General features: G+C 34.0%; 1 protein-coding gene and 1 long non-coding RNA gene across 3 annotated transcripts; both read right to left on the bottom strand.

Moving 5' to 3' along the window:
• Nucleotides 1-1,196: 1,196 nt before the first annotated feature.
• Nucleotides 1,197-1,716, bottom strand: LOC149540643 (uncharacterized). 2 transcript variants are annotated; one of them, XM_089799681.1, is made up of 2 exons: nucleotides 1,400-1,716; nucleotides 1,197-1,278 (listed from the first exon to the last, which is right to left on the bottom strand). In XM_089799681.1, exons 1-2 carry the CDS (start codon nucleotides 1,706-1,708, stop codon nucleotides 1,252-1,254), a joined length of 336 nt encoding a protein of 111 aa, XP_089655807.1. In that variant the 5' UTR covers nucleotides 1,709-1,716; the 3' UTR covers nucleotides 1,197-1,251. The 2 variants fall into 2 exon arrangements, with proteins under 2 accessions (XP_089655807.1, XP_089655808.1); XM_089799682.1 differs by having other exon boundaries at nucleotides 1,404-1,716.
• A 7,349-nt stretch (nucleotides 1,717-9,065) lies between these two features.
• On the bottom strand, nucleotides 9,066-20,913 carry LOC149540642 (uncharacterized). The gene is made up of 3 exons (XR_016356033.1): nucleotides 20,033-20,913; nucleotides 18,649-18,859; nucleotides 9,066-9,202 (listed from the first exon to the last, which is right to left on the bottom strand). It is a non-coding gene; the product is annotated as an uncharacterized LOC149540642 (long non-coding RNA).
• Between the last annotated feature and the right edge of the window lie 330 nt (nucleotides 20,914-21,243).

Here is a 21,243-nt window from a genome sequence, read left to right as displayed (position 1 = left end):
AGTGAACAAAGAAGTGAACATATCCATGGAGGATAAGAGACAGGGTCAGCATGACCTCAGACAACAAGTTATTCAGCCTTTGTCAAGGGTAAAACATGATTGTTCACAATCAACAGGCAGTAAGGTTACCATGACTGGTAACAAGGATCCAATGCTTTTTGTTTCTAATGATTTGTATCTAGTTGTGTAGGGTAATACATTGTAGGTTCAAAGTTGCAAACATCCCTCTAGAAGGATGGGAGGAAAGAAGATAGTACCCCTTAACTCTTGGGACAAGAGTTGCTTTGAAGGTGGGATTTTTGGTGTAAGGGCACCTATTAAATCATCTAAGAGAGCCTTGGTACCAGATGAAGATAGAGGATCAAAGACATCATTGATTGTTAATTGGGATATATTAAAACCAATAATAGAATTATGTAATAAACAATGTACTTTGAAAGACAAAAGTCATAAAAGTCCTAGTAAGGACCTAAGGGCAACATGATGTAAAACGGCCAAAAGAGCCATATGGGGTAGTCTTAGGATAGTTTCATACTTAGTTGCATTTAATAAATCCATATGACCAATTTTGAGTCAATGGAATAGTTTAGAAAGTTAGGGAATGCATAAAAACTATAGTTTGAAATTTGAATTTCAAATTCAAACAGTCATATTAGTTTTGGAGGGAAAGTAGTAATTTGGTATTTGTTTGATTAAATAAACCTTTGTAACCAACTTGGTCGGTTGGACAAGTGCATGTAAGCCTATTTAAGTTGTAATGAACATATGAAAGACATGAATCATTATTGGTATGGAAAAAATCACAGAAATTGTATGGAACAAAAATCATACTTTCCTCTGCATCAATAAGAAAAATAAAAAATAAATGATACTTATACATACAATGGGGCTCTCTATGCGAATGGAAATCCCTAATGATCTAGGACGCCGAATCTGTACAGGCTCATTGCCAGTAGCCACACCCTATATACAATAAAGAATGTAATTAAATGAGATTACCACAAACATTTTACAATAATGCATCGATATTTAATCAATTAGAAAACATCTAATTACCTTTCCTTTGTCAATGCATGCTGGCTCACCCCCCACACTTTGTCCCCCTGGGGTAGGTGGTATCTGCAAGATAAAAGAAAGATTAGCAACCATATATGCTACAATATCAAATAGGAAAAAAAATGTGAACACAACATAATGTACCATAGATTTCTCAAGGCCAAATGAAATGGCCAAGAGTGTAGCATCATCTATCTATCTGAGCTCCTCCTCGGTCATCAACTAAACATGAATGAAGATCACATACATGTAAACGTTAGTATGGCTTTAAAATTAAAATTACTCTATTATAAAAATTAACTTTAAATCGCATATGTCATAACAAAAAAATGTATACACATACCGACATCGAAGGAGTCCATGCCTCTGCATTCCCCTCCTCTCTCGCATTAGGGTCTGTAGCCTCTGCACGTGCGTCTAGTGTATCCTTGTCTAATACAAAATGATACTCAGGAAGATCACCTATGGGACCCAGGCAAATATTCTTGCATGTAATGCAAGTGTGAGGCACACAAATGTGTGATGAGCTAGCCGATGATGAACTGGCACCAACATCATCAACACTAGGAGGCAGGACTGACATAGCCTGAGATATCATTAGGCTACTCAGCCTATGAATGGCTCTAATGGTCTGAGAGCTAGCCTCTACCATAATAATTGGATGCTGCACTCGAGAAGGGGGGGAGATATCGAGGGGGGACAAAAGTGCTAAGTTTCTTCCACTGGGAAGAGGGTCTATCCTGAGGAGCTCCTAGTCCTAAGCCCATGTTGGGCTTCATGCTCCAATAGTTCACTTTAAGTTTCAACACAAATTCTGCATATAATTTTCTAAGGAAATAAAATGGTATGTCTAAATTTCCATGTGGAGGGCTATCAAAGACCATCCACCAATGATCCCAAAAATTTGCACATATGGCATCATTTGTGCACCATTTAATCGATAGTTTGGTTTTTTTGGGTCAACTGGTATACCTGTTTTTGGGTTAGCAAAAAGGCTAGCCAAATCGTCTTTGGTTATGTTGAGGGCCATGACCTCATCATAATCCAAACCATCATCAAAAATCTGGTGCATTTCATCATGCCAACGAAGAGCGGCATTTTGTTGGTTTGTAAGGGTTTCAATGTTATCCACTATGGTGTTTAACATGGATAACATAGGAGCCAGTGCAGGTACATTATTGTATGTTCTATGCAAACCTCTCAACTCGGTGAGATTTTCATTTATCAAATTATCGATCCGAGGAGGGTTTTGAGGAGGTAGAGGATCATTTGGTGGAGGGTTTTGTGGGGATACTAGATCGTTTGGTGGTGTGTTATGAGGAATATTATTTCCTACCTCAGTGTCATCATTTTGATCAGCCATTCCTATTGAATTAAAAAACGTAATATATATTTTAAAAAAATCTAAATTTTAACCATTTTTGTCAAAAAAACCCTAGATTCAACTAAAACAAACAAAATCATGTTAAAATCTATTAAATTTAGGTTAAAAATGAGTTGGGGGGGGAAAAAAACATACCTAATATCTGATATCTGATCTCGTATCTGATATCTAATCGACTATGGCAATACTGGCCCCAAATTTGCGTAAAATGAGGGCCCATGGGTCTGTGATTTTATTTAATCCAATGTACAGGTATCGGATATCTGATATGGCATAATAACATATAATGAGTACAATATATATAATATAACATATAATATATAATATATATTACATTATATTACATTTTATATATTTTTATATTATATTTTATATATATTATATTAATTTACTATATATTATAATATAAAATATTATATTATATAATAATATTATTATTATATTATATTATTATAATTTATAATATATTATACTTTTTTATTATATATTATATTATAAGATATTACTTTTTATTATTATATTATATCTTATATATATATTATTACATTACTATATATTATAATATATTAAATATTATATTATATTATTATAATATAATATGTTATTATAATATAATACATTATAATATTATTATTATAGTATAATATTATACGATTATAATATATTAATAATAATATTATTATTATATTATAGTATAACAATAATTATAATTATAATATTAAATAATAATAATATTATTATTATTATTATTATATAATATGATATTATTATTATTATTATATAATATGATATTATTATTATATCTTATTATTATTTAATAATAATATTATATTAAATAATAATAATATCATGAAGTAAATATTAATATTAATTAATAATAATAATATTAAATAATATATCATACTATTATATGATAATAATTATTATTATTATTATAATATGAAATAATAATAATAGCAGTATAATAACATGTCGAATATTTGAAATCGGATATCTGATGTCAAATCGGATATCCGATATCATATCAGATATTCGATAAGGCTCGGCTTAACCTTTCAGGTTTGGTTCCTGGATAGGTAAAAAAAAGTCAGAACGGATTTTGAAGCACTTTTAGGCGTCTTCAAACTCTTTTTTTTTTACATCGCCACTTTTTGGCACACCATGATCCTGCACATACCCGACTGCCTTTGTAGGACACCTATTAATTAGATAAACTGTTGTTGCCACAGCCTCTCCCCAAAATTCAGTTGGGAGACCTTTCTCTTTCATCATGCTCCTTGCCATTTCAACAATGGTCTTATTTTTTCTTTCAGCCACTCCATTCTGCTATGGTGTATAGTTGGCTGTGAGCTCTTTCTTTATGCCATGTTTCCTGCAAAAATTTACAAAAGAATTGGAGGTATACTCCCCTCCTCTATTTGATCTTAAGACCTTAATATAGTGTCCACATTCTCTTTTAGCCTGGGCTTTAAATTCTACAAATTTATCAAATGCTTCAGATTTATTCTTTAAGAAATACACCCATGTCCTACGACTGAAATCATCAATAAGTGTCATGAAATAAGTACTCCCCCCAATGGAAGTAACTTGCATAGGACAGACTAGGTCAGTATGCACCAATTCTAATGGATATCTAGCCCTCCTAGAATTTCCAGAATTAAAGGGAAGCCTATGTTACTTACCCAAAATACAAGCCTCACACTTGTCACATGAATTTCCTTATACTTGCCAAAACATCTACCATTCTTTTATTTGATAATAAATTTAAACCAACATAACCAAGATGACCATACTTGAGATGCCACAAACGTGAAGGGTCCTTAATCACACTCCTTAGAGCTGATTATGTGTGAGGTGCAGCACAAACTTGAGATGAAAAACATGTCTCTATCCTCAAGGGAAACATTCTATTCTTTGTCATTTGAACTGCTGCAAGTAAGTTCTTGTTCCCATCCTTTTCATGGATGACACACTTGTCATTCTCCATCAGCACTTTGTATCCATTTTGAATGAGTTGACCAATGCTCATCAAATTGTGCTTCATACCAGGGGCAAAATACACATTTTGTATTTCCTTCTTCTCACCTTTCTTGGTGCGGACCATAATAGATCCTTTTCCCACAACTGGTAGGGTTCCATTGTTACCCATCTTAATTTCTGATTTGAAACTCTTGTCAATGAATGAAAACAAGGTTTCATTACCACTCATGTGGTTGCTACATCCACTGTCGAGGTACCAAAGCTCAGGGCTTCCTTCTTCACCAACATTACACATGATGAAGGCAGTGTTTTCACTTCCCATATTCACGTCAGCCACATTTGCTTGTCCTGACTAATCTTTTTGCTTCTTCCAACATTCATTTGCATAATGCCCATATTTATGACAGTAGTAGCATTCTACATTACTCTTATTTGAGTTGTAGTTTTTCTTACCTACTCTTGAGGCATTTTGAGAGCTACTTGCTCCATCTGCTCTTCTTGAGCTTTCTGCTGTAGCATTTTTTTGTCCTCCATTACCTCAACCTTTGCCTCTGGAGTTTCTTCTAGAGCCATTTCTTCCTCTCCCCCTTCCTCTTGGATTTTTTTGAGCCTTGAATGCTTGCTCTTGGGAAGTAGAAGATGTAGATCTGTTGATCCTATGCTCATGGGTTTGAAGTGTACCCATCGACTCATCCATTGTCAAAACAGTGAGGTCTTTTGCCTCTTCTATGGTCATGACCAAATTGTCATATTTATGAGGTGAAATCCTCAATATATTTTCCACTATCCTTTGCTCTTGATAGTCTTCTCCATTTGACTTCAGCTGGTTAATCACATTGGAGGTCCTTGAACTAAAGTCTGCAACTGATTCATTTTCCTTCATCTGAAGGTTCTCAAACTCCCTCCTGATGTTCTGTAGCTTTACAGTACAGACTTTATTAGTCCCCTTGAAGTTTGTCTCAAGGATATCCCAAGCTTCCTTTGCATAATTTTCTGCTGCAATCTTTGGGAATATTGTCTCTGTCATTGCTGCTTCAATAAGACTTAATGCCTTTGTATCTTTCCTCCTTGACTATTTCAAATGAGTCTTCTGTGCATTTGTGAGGGCAGCATACTGAGTTGGATCTGTCACATCATCAAATCCATTAACTACAAACTCCCACAAATCATTAGCAACCATTATGGTCTTCATCTTCTTTGCCCATGTATCATAATTTTGTTCATTAAAAGATGGTGGCTGCTGCCATATCTTTTATGCATCTCCTGCCATGATAAATATCCTAGAAAAACAAATGCCTTAACTCACTGTGGATGTGGGGCCTCAAAGCTCTGATAGCTTGTGAAAAATATATTAAAAAATTAATTTAATACTCATAACCCTAAACCAAAAAAATCTGCTCAGCACATAAAAATTGCTCAACACATGAAGGTGCCGAGTGCCAGTTTTACTCAGCACTTGAAGGTGCCAAGTCACAGATTGCTCGGCACTTGATGGTGCTGAGTGAAAGGTTTCTCAAAACTAGAAGGTGTCGAGTGACACGCAACATGTGCTGAGTTAGCTCGGCACTCAAAGAAATAATACTCAGCAACAATGGATGCTGAGTAAGCTCAGCTCCAAAGGAAATGCTCAGCACTTGAAGAGCTCGGCACACAAAAAATGTAGTAGGTGCCAAGTGTTCTGTTCAACTAAAAAATTATAACTTAAGAGATTCCAATGTGAATGCTTTCACCATTAAAACCAGAGAGCCAAAGCTTTAAGCTTTCAAACAAATTACTCAAATGCAACATACAAGGGAAGAGCAATGGATTCAAGTATGTCTACTTGCCTTCTATTTAATCTTTCATTCAAACTATTACAAAATTTGGGAGCATTCGGCTTCAACCAAAAAAACCCTAAAATAATCCTAAATTGATAATACTTCAAACTTTAATAAAATTTTAAATTTGCAGCTCTAATGGCTGCATACAATGGTGCCTGGAGCAATCACTACTTCAACAAGACGAATCTAACAATGACAAATTTATAGAGTAAATAGGGGAAGCACATGCAACTGCAGGCACAAACTTCTTTCCTTCTTCCTTCTCTGCTCAGCTCTACAACTTCTCGCTGATCTGCTTGATCTGCTTGAACTCTACTAAAAATTGAATGTCGAAACATTCCTTTTTGTCATATTTTTTCCCCCTCAACATCCAAATTCAAAATCTCACCTACCAAAAATAAATGCCTATGGTGACCTGACAGGGTAGATGGGCGTGGGGCTCGAGGACAACCTGTAAGCGTTTGACGTTTAATTCCAACAAGATTCCTCTTGGACTTGGGAGTGCGAAGCTGCATGAATTGTTTTTAGAGAATAATAAGTTTGAAGGCAATTTTCACTTAGAATTGGTCAGTGGATGACTCTAATTCAATTGATGAAAAGAAACTACTACTTCAAAGGAATGATTCTTCTGGAAGATGGGTGACTAACAAAAATTCAAGTGCTTGAAGCTAGAAAGACCAGATTCAGCAGAATGGGGACTTTACTGTAAGAGGAAAATTATATTTACCTTAATCCACCATCAAATGCATGCTTCCAAATGATCAACCCCTCCTCTATAAACAAGCTTGAATTTTTTTTGATATTTGGAATACGAATGTGGAGTTTTGGGCACTACGAGAACCAATGGAGTCATGTAGATAATAATAAATGAATGAATACAGTCCATAGATGCTATTAGGGAATGAAACTATGGCTGGAATCATGCTAGACACTACAACATGAAGGGGCTTTTTAAGACAATATTGGAGACAATTTTTAAGTGAATTGTCGTAATTTGAGATTAAAAAAAGCTGTGTATTGTCTTTAAGTGAGTGTCTTAAACTATTGTCATAAATTATTGTCTTATAAAGACAATAAAGAACAACACTATTATTGTCTCTTAGAGATGATTTTGATTTTGTCTTTAATCTCACTTATTGTCTTTCTTAAGATGATTAGATAGAAGGTGGTATAAACTAATAAATTTAAAAAATCATATCATTTAATATAAACTAAAATATAATTAATTAATTCATGTTAAGGCACAATGGATTCGAACCACCGTCCCCTGTTTTTAATGCAGGTGCTCGTCCATTGAGCTAGCACCTTTTAAAATAAGGAAAATTACTAGTCTTAGGGTTTTGCAAATATGACCTACAGGAAGGGAGCAAAACAAATTAATTCAATGAGTAGGAACATTGGTGGTGAGTTGGACTTGCATTTGGATAGACGATGCTAGGTTTGGCACATTCAAATCTCGCACTCAAGGTTGCTCGCTCATCACACAAATATTTGAACAAATTGGATGGGACTTGGAACTTTTTTAATTGTAGACTATAAAGCATGATTTCAAATGTTGATTAAAAGCTTTTGATAGTTTAGAAAAAATTGAATTCTAATTTAAAAACCTTTACATGTATGTTCTCTACATGTGTTGACCTGAGGCTTTGAAAATGGGTATGCACATACAACAACAAAGAGATTTTAGCTACAGCTGATCTAGTACACATGTACACCTAATGTGGAAGCAAAGATAGGCATGTCAACCATTTGTCATCACCATTTATGCCAAGAATGAAAGCCGTTAAAAGTAACTAATTTATCAAATCAATTGTAAATCACTACATTCCAAGACCATTCAACTCCAATTCTAAACATGACAATATGCATCAAGTAGAAGTTGAATCTCCTTAGGGAAGTTGAATGGAAGAAATTTTTTAAAAAGAGGGAGTTGCATTCAGTTTTAATAAAAGAGGGAAGTGCATTGGAAATTAGGGAGGTTGTTGTTGACAAGAAAGAGATGTGGGGTTGTGGGTAAAGACAAGGTTATGTGAGGAGGAAGAAAATAGCTAAGAAGGGTGCAATAAGAGGGAAAATAACCCAGTGCCTACGGACTAATAAGTGTGTGGGAAGATAAAAACAGAGGGAAAAAAAAAGATAAAAGAATGCATACCAAAAAAAAATACAAGACTGGAAGAAGAATAATGTATGGCTAAAGAAAGACAGGGATTGTGTTTCTTATTTGGATTCATCATTGATTACGGAAAAGTGAATCATTGTCAAAGACAAATTTTAGATTTCAATATATTACAAATTGATGCCATTATAATATAAGTTAGTTTTTGCAAGCTACATCAAATCTCTCTAGATGCACAAGGAATTAAAACCATGAGCAGTTTATACCAAAAACTCGCTAGTTTAAGTCTAGCATTACCATTCCTATTTGGAGGCCGATGTATGTGAATGGTTTTGACAGGCTATAAACACTAGTTTATGGTTTTTGGGTCTCTATCACAACAGTAGAATCCATTCAATCAAATAAAGTAATTTTTTACTAACCTGGTGTGTATTTAGTTCCAAAAGCTGATGTTCTAGGCACGGTAGAGAAGATAAAGTTATCAGTGTGATATTTGTAGTCTTGAAGAGGACTTTCCCGATCAAGAATTCCTACACAAAACAATGCATACCCAATTGTAGTCAATCCATGAAAATAATTTGTAGTAAAGCATCTACTTAGCTTTATTTTAAATAATATAAGACAGAAAATACCAAAAATGAAAACTTGAAATAAATTAGTACCCACAACTTCAATTTTTTGTACCTTTGATAAAATCACTCTGGTTCCAACATGTTAATTGATCTACCCAAATATATTGTCTGATCCATGAGCTCTGAAACTCTAGCTATTTTCTTGAATGTAGATCAAATATTTGTCACTTTTTATTGCTTCATATATCCACCTAGCTCCCCGCAAAACTTCATCCTAAGAGAACACCCAAGAAAATCAATTCAACTAATATTTTGCTGCAGTATAATCTAAAAGCATACCACATTTATTTACTTTTACCTCTAACCCCGAAGAAGAGAAATAGAATGGACAGATTGCAAACTCAAGCAAGTTACTGTAAGGTCCTTTGTGCTTATTAGCGAAATCAAAAATCTAGAATAGGGGGGTTGATGAGCTACTCAACAAAAATACGATTTAGTAAGATTGAATTCATGAAGCTGTTAAAAATTTACCACAATGAAAGTGTGAATGAGCCTCCTAGAATACCTTAACAAATATGGTGCCTAGGTGACCAGTATTCTTGAGAAGATATTATGTGGCCCATCGTATGGAAGTCTTTGCATTGGAGAGCTCACTACCTATGAATCTACCAAACTCCAAACAACTCCAAGAGAGCATTTACCTATTCAAGTGATTGTTGGGCACAAAGTTTATTGGGCTAGAAGAGGAGACATTCCTAGCCACTACAGCTTGGCATAACCTTGAAAGCTTGTTGATGGGATTTATGGGGTGTGATACAAGAATTTTAAGGCTTGACATTGTATTTTTTCTAGATAGATCATAATAAGCTTAGTTAGGGATATTCCTCATTGATTGGGAACATGAGGAACTTATCACACCTTTCATTATGAAATGATGGTCTCCTGTGTTATGAGAAGCTCCTCGGTCAAGATTTTAGAACTATATGAGGAAAGAATAGACTTTATTGAAAGAATGTTGGAAGAATTACTTCAAAGACTAGGAACAATCTCTGCAAAGACATCTAGAGATTTTATATGATCAAAGTACGAGAGGTGTGGATGATGTTGAAAGGGATTTGCAATCCCTAAATAGGCAATGGAACATGCCTGTAATCTCATAATAGATGGGGGCGCCTAAAGATAAAGTGGGTCTCAATCTCTATCTTTGATATGGTGCAAAGACAACACACTTGTTCCTCTCTGGTCAGGTGGTGATCACTCTGGCAACAAAGTCAAAGTGACCCAACTCTAAAAGACCCCAAGGCGATGTAGAAGGAATGGCTCCAACGTCAACTCAAGTAAGAGTGACGAATGGTAATGCCATCATAGGTCACTAGAAAGTGCTACAAGTAGAAGGCAGTCTAAGGGCATAACCCACCAGGAGGGCTCATCTAAGTCCTAAGGATGTCCTGCCTGAAAATGTCGAGTCTGACATGTCCATTCAACTCCTACCAAGAAGGGAGGAGATGGGTGGGAGCATCCAAGGAGAACTCATATGGGGAAAGATGATGGATGTCAATCCTGATCAAGCTCAATAAGATAGTGGGCTGGGTATACCAAGAATGAGCCTTAGCCATCCCCGCTGAGCTAGCAATGTCTACAAAGGAATGGTAAAAAAGGTACAAGTATTTGAGTCAGCCCTCAGCCAAGTCTGCAAAGCCTCTGAGATGGTAAATCAACCATCTCGATCAAGACCCAATCATAATCAAGTAGAGACAGTCCCCAAACCACCGCACCAAAAAGAATTATGGGTCTAACCATAGATCAATATAAATATTAGTTTGAGAAATATGTTAAGGAAATGCTATAGCAGTAAGCTTATGAAATACAATGAAGTCATTGCTGCATCAGTGATGATAGCACTAGGGCAACATGTTATTGTAGTGGTAAAGTGTAAGTATAGGAGTTAATGCACTCATTGAGCAGTCCTAAATCAAAAGAAGTCATCAGCAATAAAAGAAACATTAATATAATGAATACTAATGATATCTCATGAAAGGAAACTGTATTGTAAAAAGCAACATGATAGTACAATGGAGGTGTTAGCACTGATTAATAATACCATTGTCAATTGCAAGAGATTATTATTTGATGGTCTATAGAAGTGCACTGCCTTGAATGGCAATCAACTATGTTTATAGTTAATATTGATGATGATCAGCAAAGTCATATATTATGACAATGTCACCAAATATGCCACTAAAATAGAGATGGCATAAAACCCCAGGATTTACTCACTAACGTATCATGCTAAAAAATAATGAGCATTTACAGTACACAAATAAACAAATACAAACCCCAAAGCATTAGTTGTAGATTTCTTCAAAATGGAGATGCATGATGGTTTATTAAGTAATAGCATACAAATCAATTATGTCTTGTGGCAGATAACATCTTCCAGAAACCAATCAACGATTCTGAGAATCAAGTTAGCTATTGTTATTAAAAAGTGCAGGGACAGAAGCTATTGATCAAACATTCTGAGATTAAAAAGAACTTGCTTCATGTTCATGACTAATGGCTAACATCTCCCCTCGATCTAGCTTGTGTTTTCTAAGGCCTTGGGAACCATGAAACAAAATAATTTTTAGGTACTTCTCTAAAGCTTCATTTTGAAATCGGTGAACTTGCATAGACAAATATAAAAAACAATTATAAAGTATCATGATGCCATCACTTATTACCAATAACTTGTTTGAGTATGTTTTCCACCTATGAACTACTTTTGTATATAAGAATCTTTCCTCAGCTTTCGTAAATTTTTTCACCTTATAATATAAAGGGAGTGGTCCCCAAGAATAAGAAACTAGTGATTAAAGCAAACACATAATTATCAATAATGATAAGAGTCTATAAGTCTCAAATAAGTGAGTAAAATTCCAATTCACAATGATAAAAAATTATACTTAACATGAAAGAACATGTCTATAAAACTGCTATTTAGTCATCAATTTATTAGAAATACATAATATAGAATACCCAAAATGGATTCACTCCAGATGCATTCTTCACAAAGTTAGTAAGATCAGAAGAGCAAATATTATCTCTTGATAATATGATATTTCCACTGGCATTCAGTGTCTTCAAATTTCAAACTCAACATTTATCATTTGTATTGTCAGTTTATTTTCAACATGAATAACACATTGAGACCAATATAAACTATGAATTCAAGCAAGAATCAAGTCCAAAGGGATTGTGATGACCTCCAATGGAATACTCTTCACCGTATTCCAGAAAATAGTGTTCTGAAACAATTTAGGGTGCACCTGTGAGAGCAGGACCTAGATTAATATCTCTATTACTGAATTCAGGAGACTAGTTACATTATTTGAAAACTTGATTAGCTATAAAAAGTTCTTGTTTGCTGGAGACACTTGAATGATTTTCACCATTCCCTCCGTGACCTCCAATTGCGTAAACACAACTATCCAACACTACACAAGAAAATTCATAATGTGCCACATTCATTTATGCTAGGTTGCTCTGTCCAGCACACAGTCCAGTACCAAGGGCTTATCAATCTGGCATTTCCTTATGGCAGAATGGAGTTAAAGCCTAAAGAAATTTGAAATTCAATTATCTCACAACCTTAAAACTATCTGATCTAATCGAATTTAATGTCAGATTTAGAATCTCAAACAAAATCAAGACTGGTCAAATTAGATTGTTACTTTCCCACAATTTTAGTAAACTAAACAAACATATTACTTTCCCACAATTCCTAGACATGTCACCCTATACGAGTGGAACTGCCGAAAAACCACCGTTATATATGCTATATGCTGTAATAGTGCATTTAGATATGTGGAATGCTTCCTTTTTTGGGCATTATGTATGTTATGTGAAGTATTTGCACGGGACCTGGTACAAAATTGATGACACCAAGGTTTTTACTCTCAAATTAAAACTATTGATATATTTATAGACATTTTATTCTCTGCAATGTGCACGAGTATCAAATTTTATTTTCTTAAATGTGACACCATGCTAGTTGCAAAAGGTGAACATCTAAAATAACTAGACTTTAATGCGAGGGATTAAACTAGTACAATTTTTATCACTTTCCGTTGTCCATATTCATAAAAAAAATCTGGTCTTGCATTAATTCCCAACTTTGACTGACGGGTACAGCCTGTGGTGATTGATACTGTAATGGAAGAAGGTGCCTACATGCTTTTGTACTCGAGGTATGATGAATTAAAACAGTAGCACAAAGAATGAAAACAGAGCATAAAAACAGAGCTTAAAAAACAGAGCAGCAAAAAACAAGACTCAAATATATCAAAGAGCTATAAAGTTTCTTCATGTTATTACAGCTGAGAGGAATGCTCTATGTATAGAGCTCATACATATTTCTAGAGGGTTCTTGAGAAGCTTCAAGAAAGGAAGCATTCTAGAGATTTCTACATAATTTTAAATTCACATTTTGCACAAAGAGAGAGGCTCCAAGAAGCAAGTAGAAAGTTTTGGACTGTGCATTAAATGCCCAACTACTATAATAAACATTATTTTTAACACCCCCCCATAATGTTTATTTGGAGAGAGTAGGAACATCTTTGAGTTGCAATAGATCTCTAAATTTCGTAGATTTTACAATAGACAATGCTTTTGTAAATATATCAGTAAGTTGATCTTCTGTTCTGCAAAATTGAAGCTCCACCTCTTGTCTTTCAATTAGATCTCGAACAAAATGATGATGCACTTCTATATGCTTGGACCTTGCATGATATACCGGATTTTTTGCTAGCTTGATAGTACTTTGATTATCACAAAATATTGTTGTTGGAGAGTCTTGTGGATGATGCAATTCTTCAAGTAACCTCCTAAGCCATAATGCTTCTTGAGATGCCTTTGATAAACCAATATATTCAACTTCTGTAGATGAGAGTGACACTGTTGATTGCTTCTTGCTACTCCACGAAATCGGTCCCGATCCAAGATGGAAGATATATCTTGAAGTTGACTTTCTATCATCAATGTCACCTGCATAATCAGAATACGTATATCCAACTAAAGTAGGTTCTCCTCCATATTTGTATTCGATGCCAAGCTGGTAAGTACCCTTAATATATCTTAATATTCTTTTAGCCGCTTTCCAATGTTCAATGTGTGGATCTGCCATGTATCTCGATACAATACCAACTGCATATGCAATATCTGGTCTAGTTATAGTAAGATACAAAAGATTTCCAACAAGCTACCTATATAATTTTCCATCCACTTTCTTTTGAGTAGAGTTAGCACCTAACTTTACTCCTATTTCACATGGTGTATTACATGGTTTACAATCACTCATATTGAATTTTTAAAGTACATCAAGAGCATATTTAGTTTGAGAGAGCATGATTCTTCCTTCTTCTTGCCATACTTGCATACCCAAAAAATAGTGCATTAGTCCTAAGTCAGTTATTTCGAAAGCTTGTTTGAGTTGATTTTTAGTTATCTCAATATCATGTGTGTGATCTCCTGTAATAATCAAGTCATCCACATACAATACAATGATAACAACCTTATTATCACAATATTTTACATACACATCTGGATCAGCATTACTTATTTTAAATCCAACTTCTAGGAAGTACTTATCAATTTTTGAGTACCATTCCCTTGGTGCTTGTTTGAGACCATAGAGTGATTTTCTTAATCTACACACCAAATTCTCTTCTCCATACTTAATAAATCCTAGTGGTTGTTGCATATAAATTTCTTCTTTTAAGTCACCATGCAAAAATGCACTTTTTACATCCATTTGAAAAATTTTCCAACCAAACTTTGTAGCTAAAGCAACTATTGTACGAATGGAAGTCATCTTAGCTACTGGAGCAAAGGTTTCAGTATAGTCTATACCTTCTTCTTGTGAGAAACCTTTAGCCACTAACCTTGCTTTGTATTTTTCAATAGCTCCATCTGATGTGAATTTGGTTCTATAGGTCCACTTGCAACCAACCACATTTTTGCCTTCTGGAAGTGTTGTTAGTACCCATGTTCCATTCTTCATCAAAGAATTGTATTCTTCTTGCATAGCTGCTTCCCATTCTTCTTTTCCTTTTGCTTCTTCATATGTGTTTGGAGTGTCAACCTGCATCACCTTAGTCATAAGAGCATAGTTAGCAAATATATATCTAGGACCTTCTTGATAAATTTCTTTGATGCTTCTAAATTTCTTTGGATTTTCATTATCACTTTCATTTGATTCTTCAACTTGAGTCTCATCCCATGTAGTGGTTTGCACACCTTGACTTTGACTATTGGTAGAAGTAGGATTTTCTTCATCAATCAAAATTGGAAAGAAAGATAATGTTGGAGAATTATCATTCTTAACATCTTCATCAAACCATACATTTCTTTTAATAGAGATTTCATTAGTTCTAAGATTGTATAACCTATATCCTTTCGATTCCTCACTATATCCAACCATTATGCACTTCTCGCTTTTCCTTTCAAGTTTGCTCCTCCTTTCATCAGGAATGTGAGCATATGCTTTACAACCAAAATTTTTAAAATGAGATACTGTAGGCTTTCTTCCACTCCATGCCTCTTCTGGTGTTATGTTCAAAAATGCCTTAGTAGGTGTTCTATTCAAGATATATACGGCAGTATGAACTGCTTCAGCCCAAAATTTGGCTTCTAGATTTCTAGAATGAAGCATGCACCTAGCCATTTCTATTATAGTTCTATTTTTCCTTTCAGCAACACCATTTTGTTGGGGTGAATAAGAGACAGTTGATTCCTTTTTAATGCCATGTTCTTTACAAAAATCTAAAAGAGCTTTATTCATGTATTCAGTCCCTCTATCAGTTCTTAGTATCTTTAAGTACTTTCCACTTTGTTTTTCAGTCAAAGCTTTAAACTCTTTAAACTTTTGAAACACTTCATCTTTCTTTTGTAGAAAATACACCGAAATTCTTCTACTATAATCATCTATAAAAATGAGGGCATACCTTGATCCTCCAATTGATGATGTTTTGAAAGGATCCATTACATCACTATGGACTAAATGTAGAGGAGTTTTTGCTCTCCATGATTTACCTTGAGGGAAACTTTCCACATGTTGTTTTCCCATTGCACATCCTTCACACACCTTAGGGCTTAATGATATCTTTGGCAGCCCATGTACCATTTGTAATTTCTCCATAAGCTTGAGACTTTGAAAATTGATGTGCCCCAAACGGTAATGCCATAACCTGCTCATATCATCATATTGGGCAATAGCACACATATGTTTATCTCCACATTTAGAAGTAAATTCTTGAAATTTATATAATCCATTCTCCATTTTACCAATTGCAATGACTCTATAATTATCATTGACATCCTTGATTAAACACTTATCACTGTAGAATTCTATTTTATGTCCTTGACTTGCAATTTGAGATACTGAAAGCAGATTTGTTTTTAATTCAGGAACTAATTTCACATTTTTGAACAAACCATTATCAACTTTGACATTACCAGTCCCTTTAACTTCTAAAGCACTATTATCCCCCAAATATATTTTCTCTATATTATTTTCACTTATTGATTCAAATTGATTCTCATTATGAGACATGTGTTGTGTAGCACCAGAATCAATAACCCAATCTTCTTTGAAAGTATTATTTTCTTTAAGTGCAACACAAAATGCATTTCTTTTATAATCTCCTAATTTTGGATAATTATTTACTTTCTTTTCTACATCTCTTTTCTTCTTGAAACATTCATTTGCCTTATGACCCATTTTGCCACAATAATGACATTTCCATTTACTTCTATTATGATCTATATATGAAATACTCTTATTTTCATTCTTCCAATTTCTTTCTTTAGATTCATTTTCTTGTGACTTTTTATAATATTGTTTTCCTTTTATTACAAATGCTTGAGATTCACCATCAAATGATTCTTTTTCTTTAACTTGTCTTTTCTCTTCTTGAACCAACTTAGCACACAATTCTTCTGATTTAATACTTTTTAATTTATCTACAGTATCTAAACCCCTTATAAATGATTGATAAGATCCTGGAAGACTTTGTAATATAATTTGCACAAAATCTTTATCATCTATATCTTTTCCAAGAGAAGCAAGCTCATTTTTCTTTTCCTTTAACTTACTTAAATGTGGGACTATCTCTTGTGAGCTTGACAATTTCAAATTGTATAATTCAGTTGTGAGAGATAAGATCCATACATCACCTGAATTTTGATATAAATCTTTCAAAATCTCCCAAACTTTGACTCCACTTCTCTCATTACGAACTTCTGAAAAAACTTCTTCTGAAAGTGTAAGCTTGATTAGTGCTGCTGCCCTCTTGTCCCTTTTATCCCAATTATCTTGATCATTTCCTGAATTTGTAGGCCTTTGTTCACTACCAGTCACAATATCATAACAATTTTGAAGGGTTAGAGTGATTTCAACATGAGATACCCAATCATAATAATTTTTTTCATTTAATTTAACTGTAGGCAAAGTCACACCAAGTGATTCCATTGTTAAATTCTCTCCCTTTTTTTTGGATGAGAATGAAAGATATTTAAAAACTTGAACACCCAAGCTTGAAACTGAAAAAATCTCACCAATTTGTTGAAGAAAAAACCTTTTCTTTTGCTGCAATATCCTTCCTTTGATGTAGTGTTTTTTTGTCCAAACCAAACTGCTGTTCACTCCTTAGTTACAGCCTGCAAATGTAAAGATTCACACAAGAAAAACACATATATTCATTCCAAAAGCATCATATATTCACAGCCCAAAGAACTGAAAATGCTCTGATACCATGATGAATTAAAACAGCAACACAAAGAATGAAAATAGAGCATAAAAACAGAGCTTAAAAAACGGAGCAGCAAAAAACAAGACTCAAATATATCAAAGAGCTATAAAGTTTCTTCATGTTATTACAGCTGAGAGGAATGCTCTATTTATAGAGCTCATACATATTTCTAAAGGGTTCTTGAGAAGCTTCAAGAAAGGAAGCACTCTAGAGATTTCTACATAATTTTAAATTCACATTTTGTACAAAGAGAGAGGCTCCAAGAAGCAAGTAGAAACATAATTTTTATTGTTAACTCTCATATCCTTTGTATGTATATGCATGCTAAAAATATGGTTTAACGAACTTCCTCCATTAAAACTATTGGCTTTTATTATTATGTTAACTTTACAAGAAACTACAAAACAATTGTGTCATATCAAATCAGAACATCTGTAGATTTAAGTTGTTTCAGACTATGTAAGTGTAAATTTGATGATAATTTGAAGGAAAATACAAAAAGACTGAAAAGACAAGTTAATTATTCAACAATTTTCCAGATCATGCTATTTGTTAAAGAGAAAGAATCTAGAAATGACCATGTATCATCTAATATATAATATAGTTGAACCTAACCTATTTATTCACACTCAAACCTATAGATTTTATTAAAGCAGAGAGAAATCAAGAGTAGAGAAAGGAATATTACAAAAAAATATTGAACAGCAATATAACCCACCCAATGATCACCATGAAAGGAAAACTGAATTCTCTGTTTTGACAGAGTATACTTTGTTTTTAGAATGGTAGAGAAAAGAAAAATTATGTTGTGTTTGTTATTTTACCAAATTATTAATGTAAGCTTCTATGTTTTATGTGGTATCTATGACATAAATTTAATGGAATAAATAAATAACTAACTATTTTAATGATAGTTGCAGACTATGCATACCTTTGTAGCTTGTTTGTTGAATAAGACATACGTCAAACACAATGTCATCATCATTCTTTGCAAGGAAGCTAACACCAGATTCAATTCGCAGTCGATATGTATAAATAAAAATAGATTGAGCACTTTGGGAAAACCATTCTATTATATTCCCTCACTGACACCTCATTTTTTTTTTGGGTTCCGCTTTTCTTTTCTGTTATGAAACAACTAGCTGTCAATTACACCATGTACAATAGAAATTATTTCAGAAGGTTGTCTAATATATTTACTAGATAAAATACAAACTGAAAAGTTTAAAATTTATATAGAATCAGATTGATTTAATGTGTAATCCATACACACAAATAACTTTCCCGCAACACTATACTCTTGTAATGAACTTCTCTCAGGTTTCCCTCTACTAGTGGGAGAGACAGGGAAGTGAACTCTTTACCTAGTGTATGAGGAACCATCCAATGAAGACCGAAGTTGATAATGGCTTCAAGCGTTATAATTTAGATTGAATATGCAGAGCTTCTATTTGTGGAGTCTCTAACAAAAGTTTTGAAATATTTACCATAAACTTGCATGGTAAAGGTTCAAAGAAAACTTCCAATCATACAGCCCATGTATATATGATTATACAAAATTGCGCTAAATCTCATGTATTAAATGCAATTGTTAGTGTACCAGATCTGGGAAAAAGACCTTACTAATATGTCTAAGCCTGGAATTTTTACTTTTGGTATAATGCACAGGCTTCTATGGACAGGGTTGTTAATATCAAACTAATAGATATAATAGAAGAGTACACTAGTATTGAGAATACCAAACCTGATCCAAACTTTGCGTGATACATGGTAGCTACATAGGACTGAAAATGTCTTGAGATACCTACATTCAAAAGAATTTTGCATAATGCCCCTAAATTTTCATTTTTATCTATCATGAAAATTGGAAGACACCTTATTATACCCCCAATATTCATTTTTATCTATCTATAAATTTTAATGTTCTCTCCTATAAAAGCATATTATATAGTTATATGCAGGAGGGTTTATTGGTTTCATGACTGCTCGAAGCAGAGGATTTGGTAATTGTCCATCTAATGTATCTGGATGTAATAGAAAGCTAGAGTTCCATGAGACCATATAGCCTTTCAAATGGGAGAGAAGAGATAGGGAGAATTAATTTGAATGCACCTACCTAAGCATAAATGAGTCACTACATTAACCAGATAAGAGAAATATAGTTGGAGTAGATAAAGAAGTCATGTACTTAAGAATTAAAAGAATCATGTCGCAGCTTTCTTACTAACCTAAATCTAGGGATCAAATGCGAAGTAAATCTATAAACGTATTTTTTATCAACAATAGGTTTTAGAAGTAGTCAGAAAGAACCTTACTAGTGCCAAAGACAGATACTTGCTCTCCCACTTGAACGAGAATGATCATCACCCCATTTTCTCCTACACTGATGAAACCTCAAACCCTTCATATGAATTGGAGATTTATTCATCCAGCTGAGCATTCAATGCCTTTTGGAAGATAAGAATTTGGTAGAAGAGAAGGGGAATGACGAGCTGGGGATCATGTTTAGGGTAGGGGGCTAACAAGCTCTCAGTATGAAAGGGATCTTGAACAGTTCTCTCCTGGATCTACTAGCACTGCCCCTACTAATCTAAAGGGCATATATATATCTATAGAGTGGGATTTTTTATGAACGGATCTAGATGCTTCAACTGTACCTGCCTACACTGAGATAGGATAGTTAGGGCCCTCCTTGGCCTTTGCCTGTAACTTGCCTTTGCCAGATCGACTACTACTGGATATAGTTCTCTTGCTTCTGGATCTAGATCTGGAAATGGAACTAACCAACTGGATGATCTGCTAGCTTTTCTATTGCTGTTGTTAGGTCTACTATTACTGCCTCTGTTCTTGGTGTTGTATGCTATGGATCTTTGGGATATGCTCCATCTCCATATAATTATAGGGTTGCATCTGCTGCTGATTTTACTGCATCCCTGTTAATCAAAATATTCCATGATAATTTGATGCAGATGAGTCAAGAGGTTGCCAAAGAAATTAGAGATGCTAAATGAGGTGAGTTGCATCAGCAATAAAAAACAAAATAAAAATTCAAATAAAAAGAAATCACAGATAATTAACGACAACACTTGGATTAATTGAAAATTTTAAAATTTAAGTTTATTTTTCAGGCACCTTCCTAAATCATTAGAAAAATAAAAAAATGAAAACTGAACAACTCATATAATGAGCTACACATTTCAATACATCCCAATATGCAAACTGCAAAAATAAGAAATTTTAACATTTTAATTTTGTTTCCAAAGGTTCATTATGCGTGTGTGTTTAGAGGTTGAAAGAAGATGACATCAATTGATGTAACCATGGCAGAGGATGTAAAAGTGTATGGTAGATGTCTACTTTTGTTGAGACAAGGCTCTTTCAAAACCTAATCCTTTGCACCACTTTCATCTTTTTGGATAATTAAAGACTTAAATATGATTTCTTTTGGGTAAAAGAGTGCTCCAATGGACATAGATTTAGTTCTAGCTATGAAAACAAATACTAAATCTCCTCAGCAAGATGTCGA

This window comes from Cupressus sempervirens, chromosome 9 (genome assembly GCF_028749045.1).
Source record: "Cupressus sempervirens isolate cs-2001-9-10 chromosome 9, ASM2874904v1, whole genome shotgun sequence".
NCBI classification, from domain to species: domain Eukaryota; kingdom Viridiplantae; phylum Streptophyta; class Pinopsida; order Cupressales; family Cupressaceae; genus Cupressus; species Cupressus sempervirens.
The sequence above is the reverse complement of the archived record's forward strand: the minus strand, read 5'-3'. Positions and strand labels throughout refer to the sequence as shown.

What these genes read in the sequence shown, in the direction of transcription:
- LOC149540643 (XM_089799681.1), bottom strand. Translation starts at nt 1,708, where the DNA reads ATGGTAGAGGCTAGCTCTCAGACCATTAGAGCCATTCATAGGCTGAGT. An exon ending in CATGGACTCCTTCGATGTCG is followed by an intron (nt 1,279 to 1,399) that starts GTATGTGTATAC and finishes ATTCATGTTTAG; the next exon opens with TTGATGACCGAGGAGGAGCT.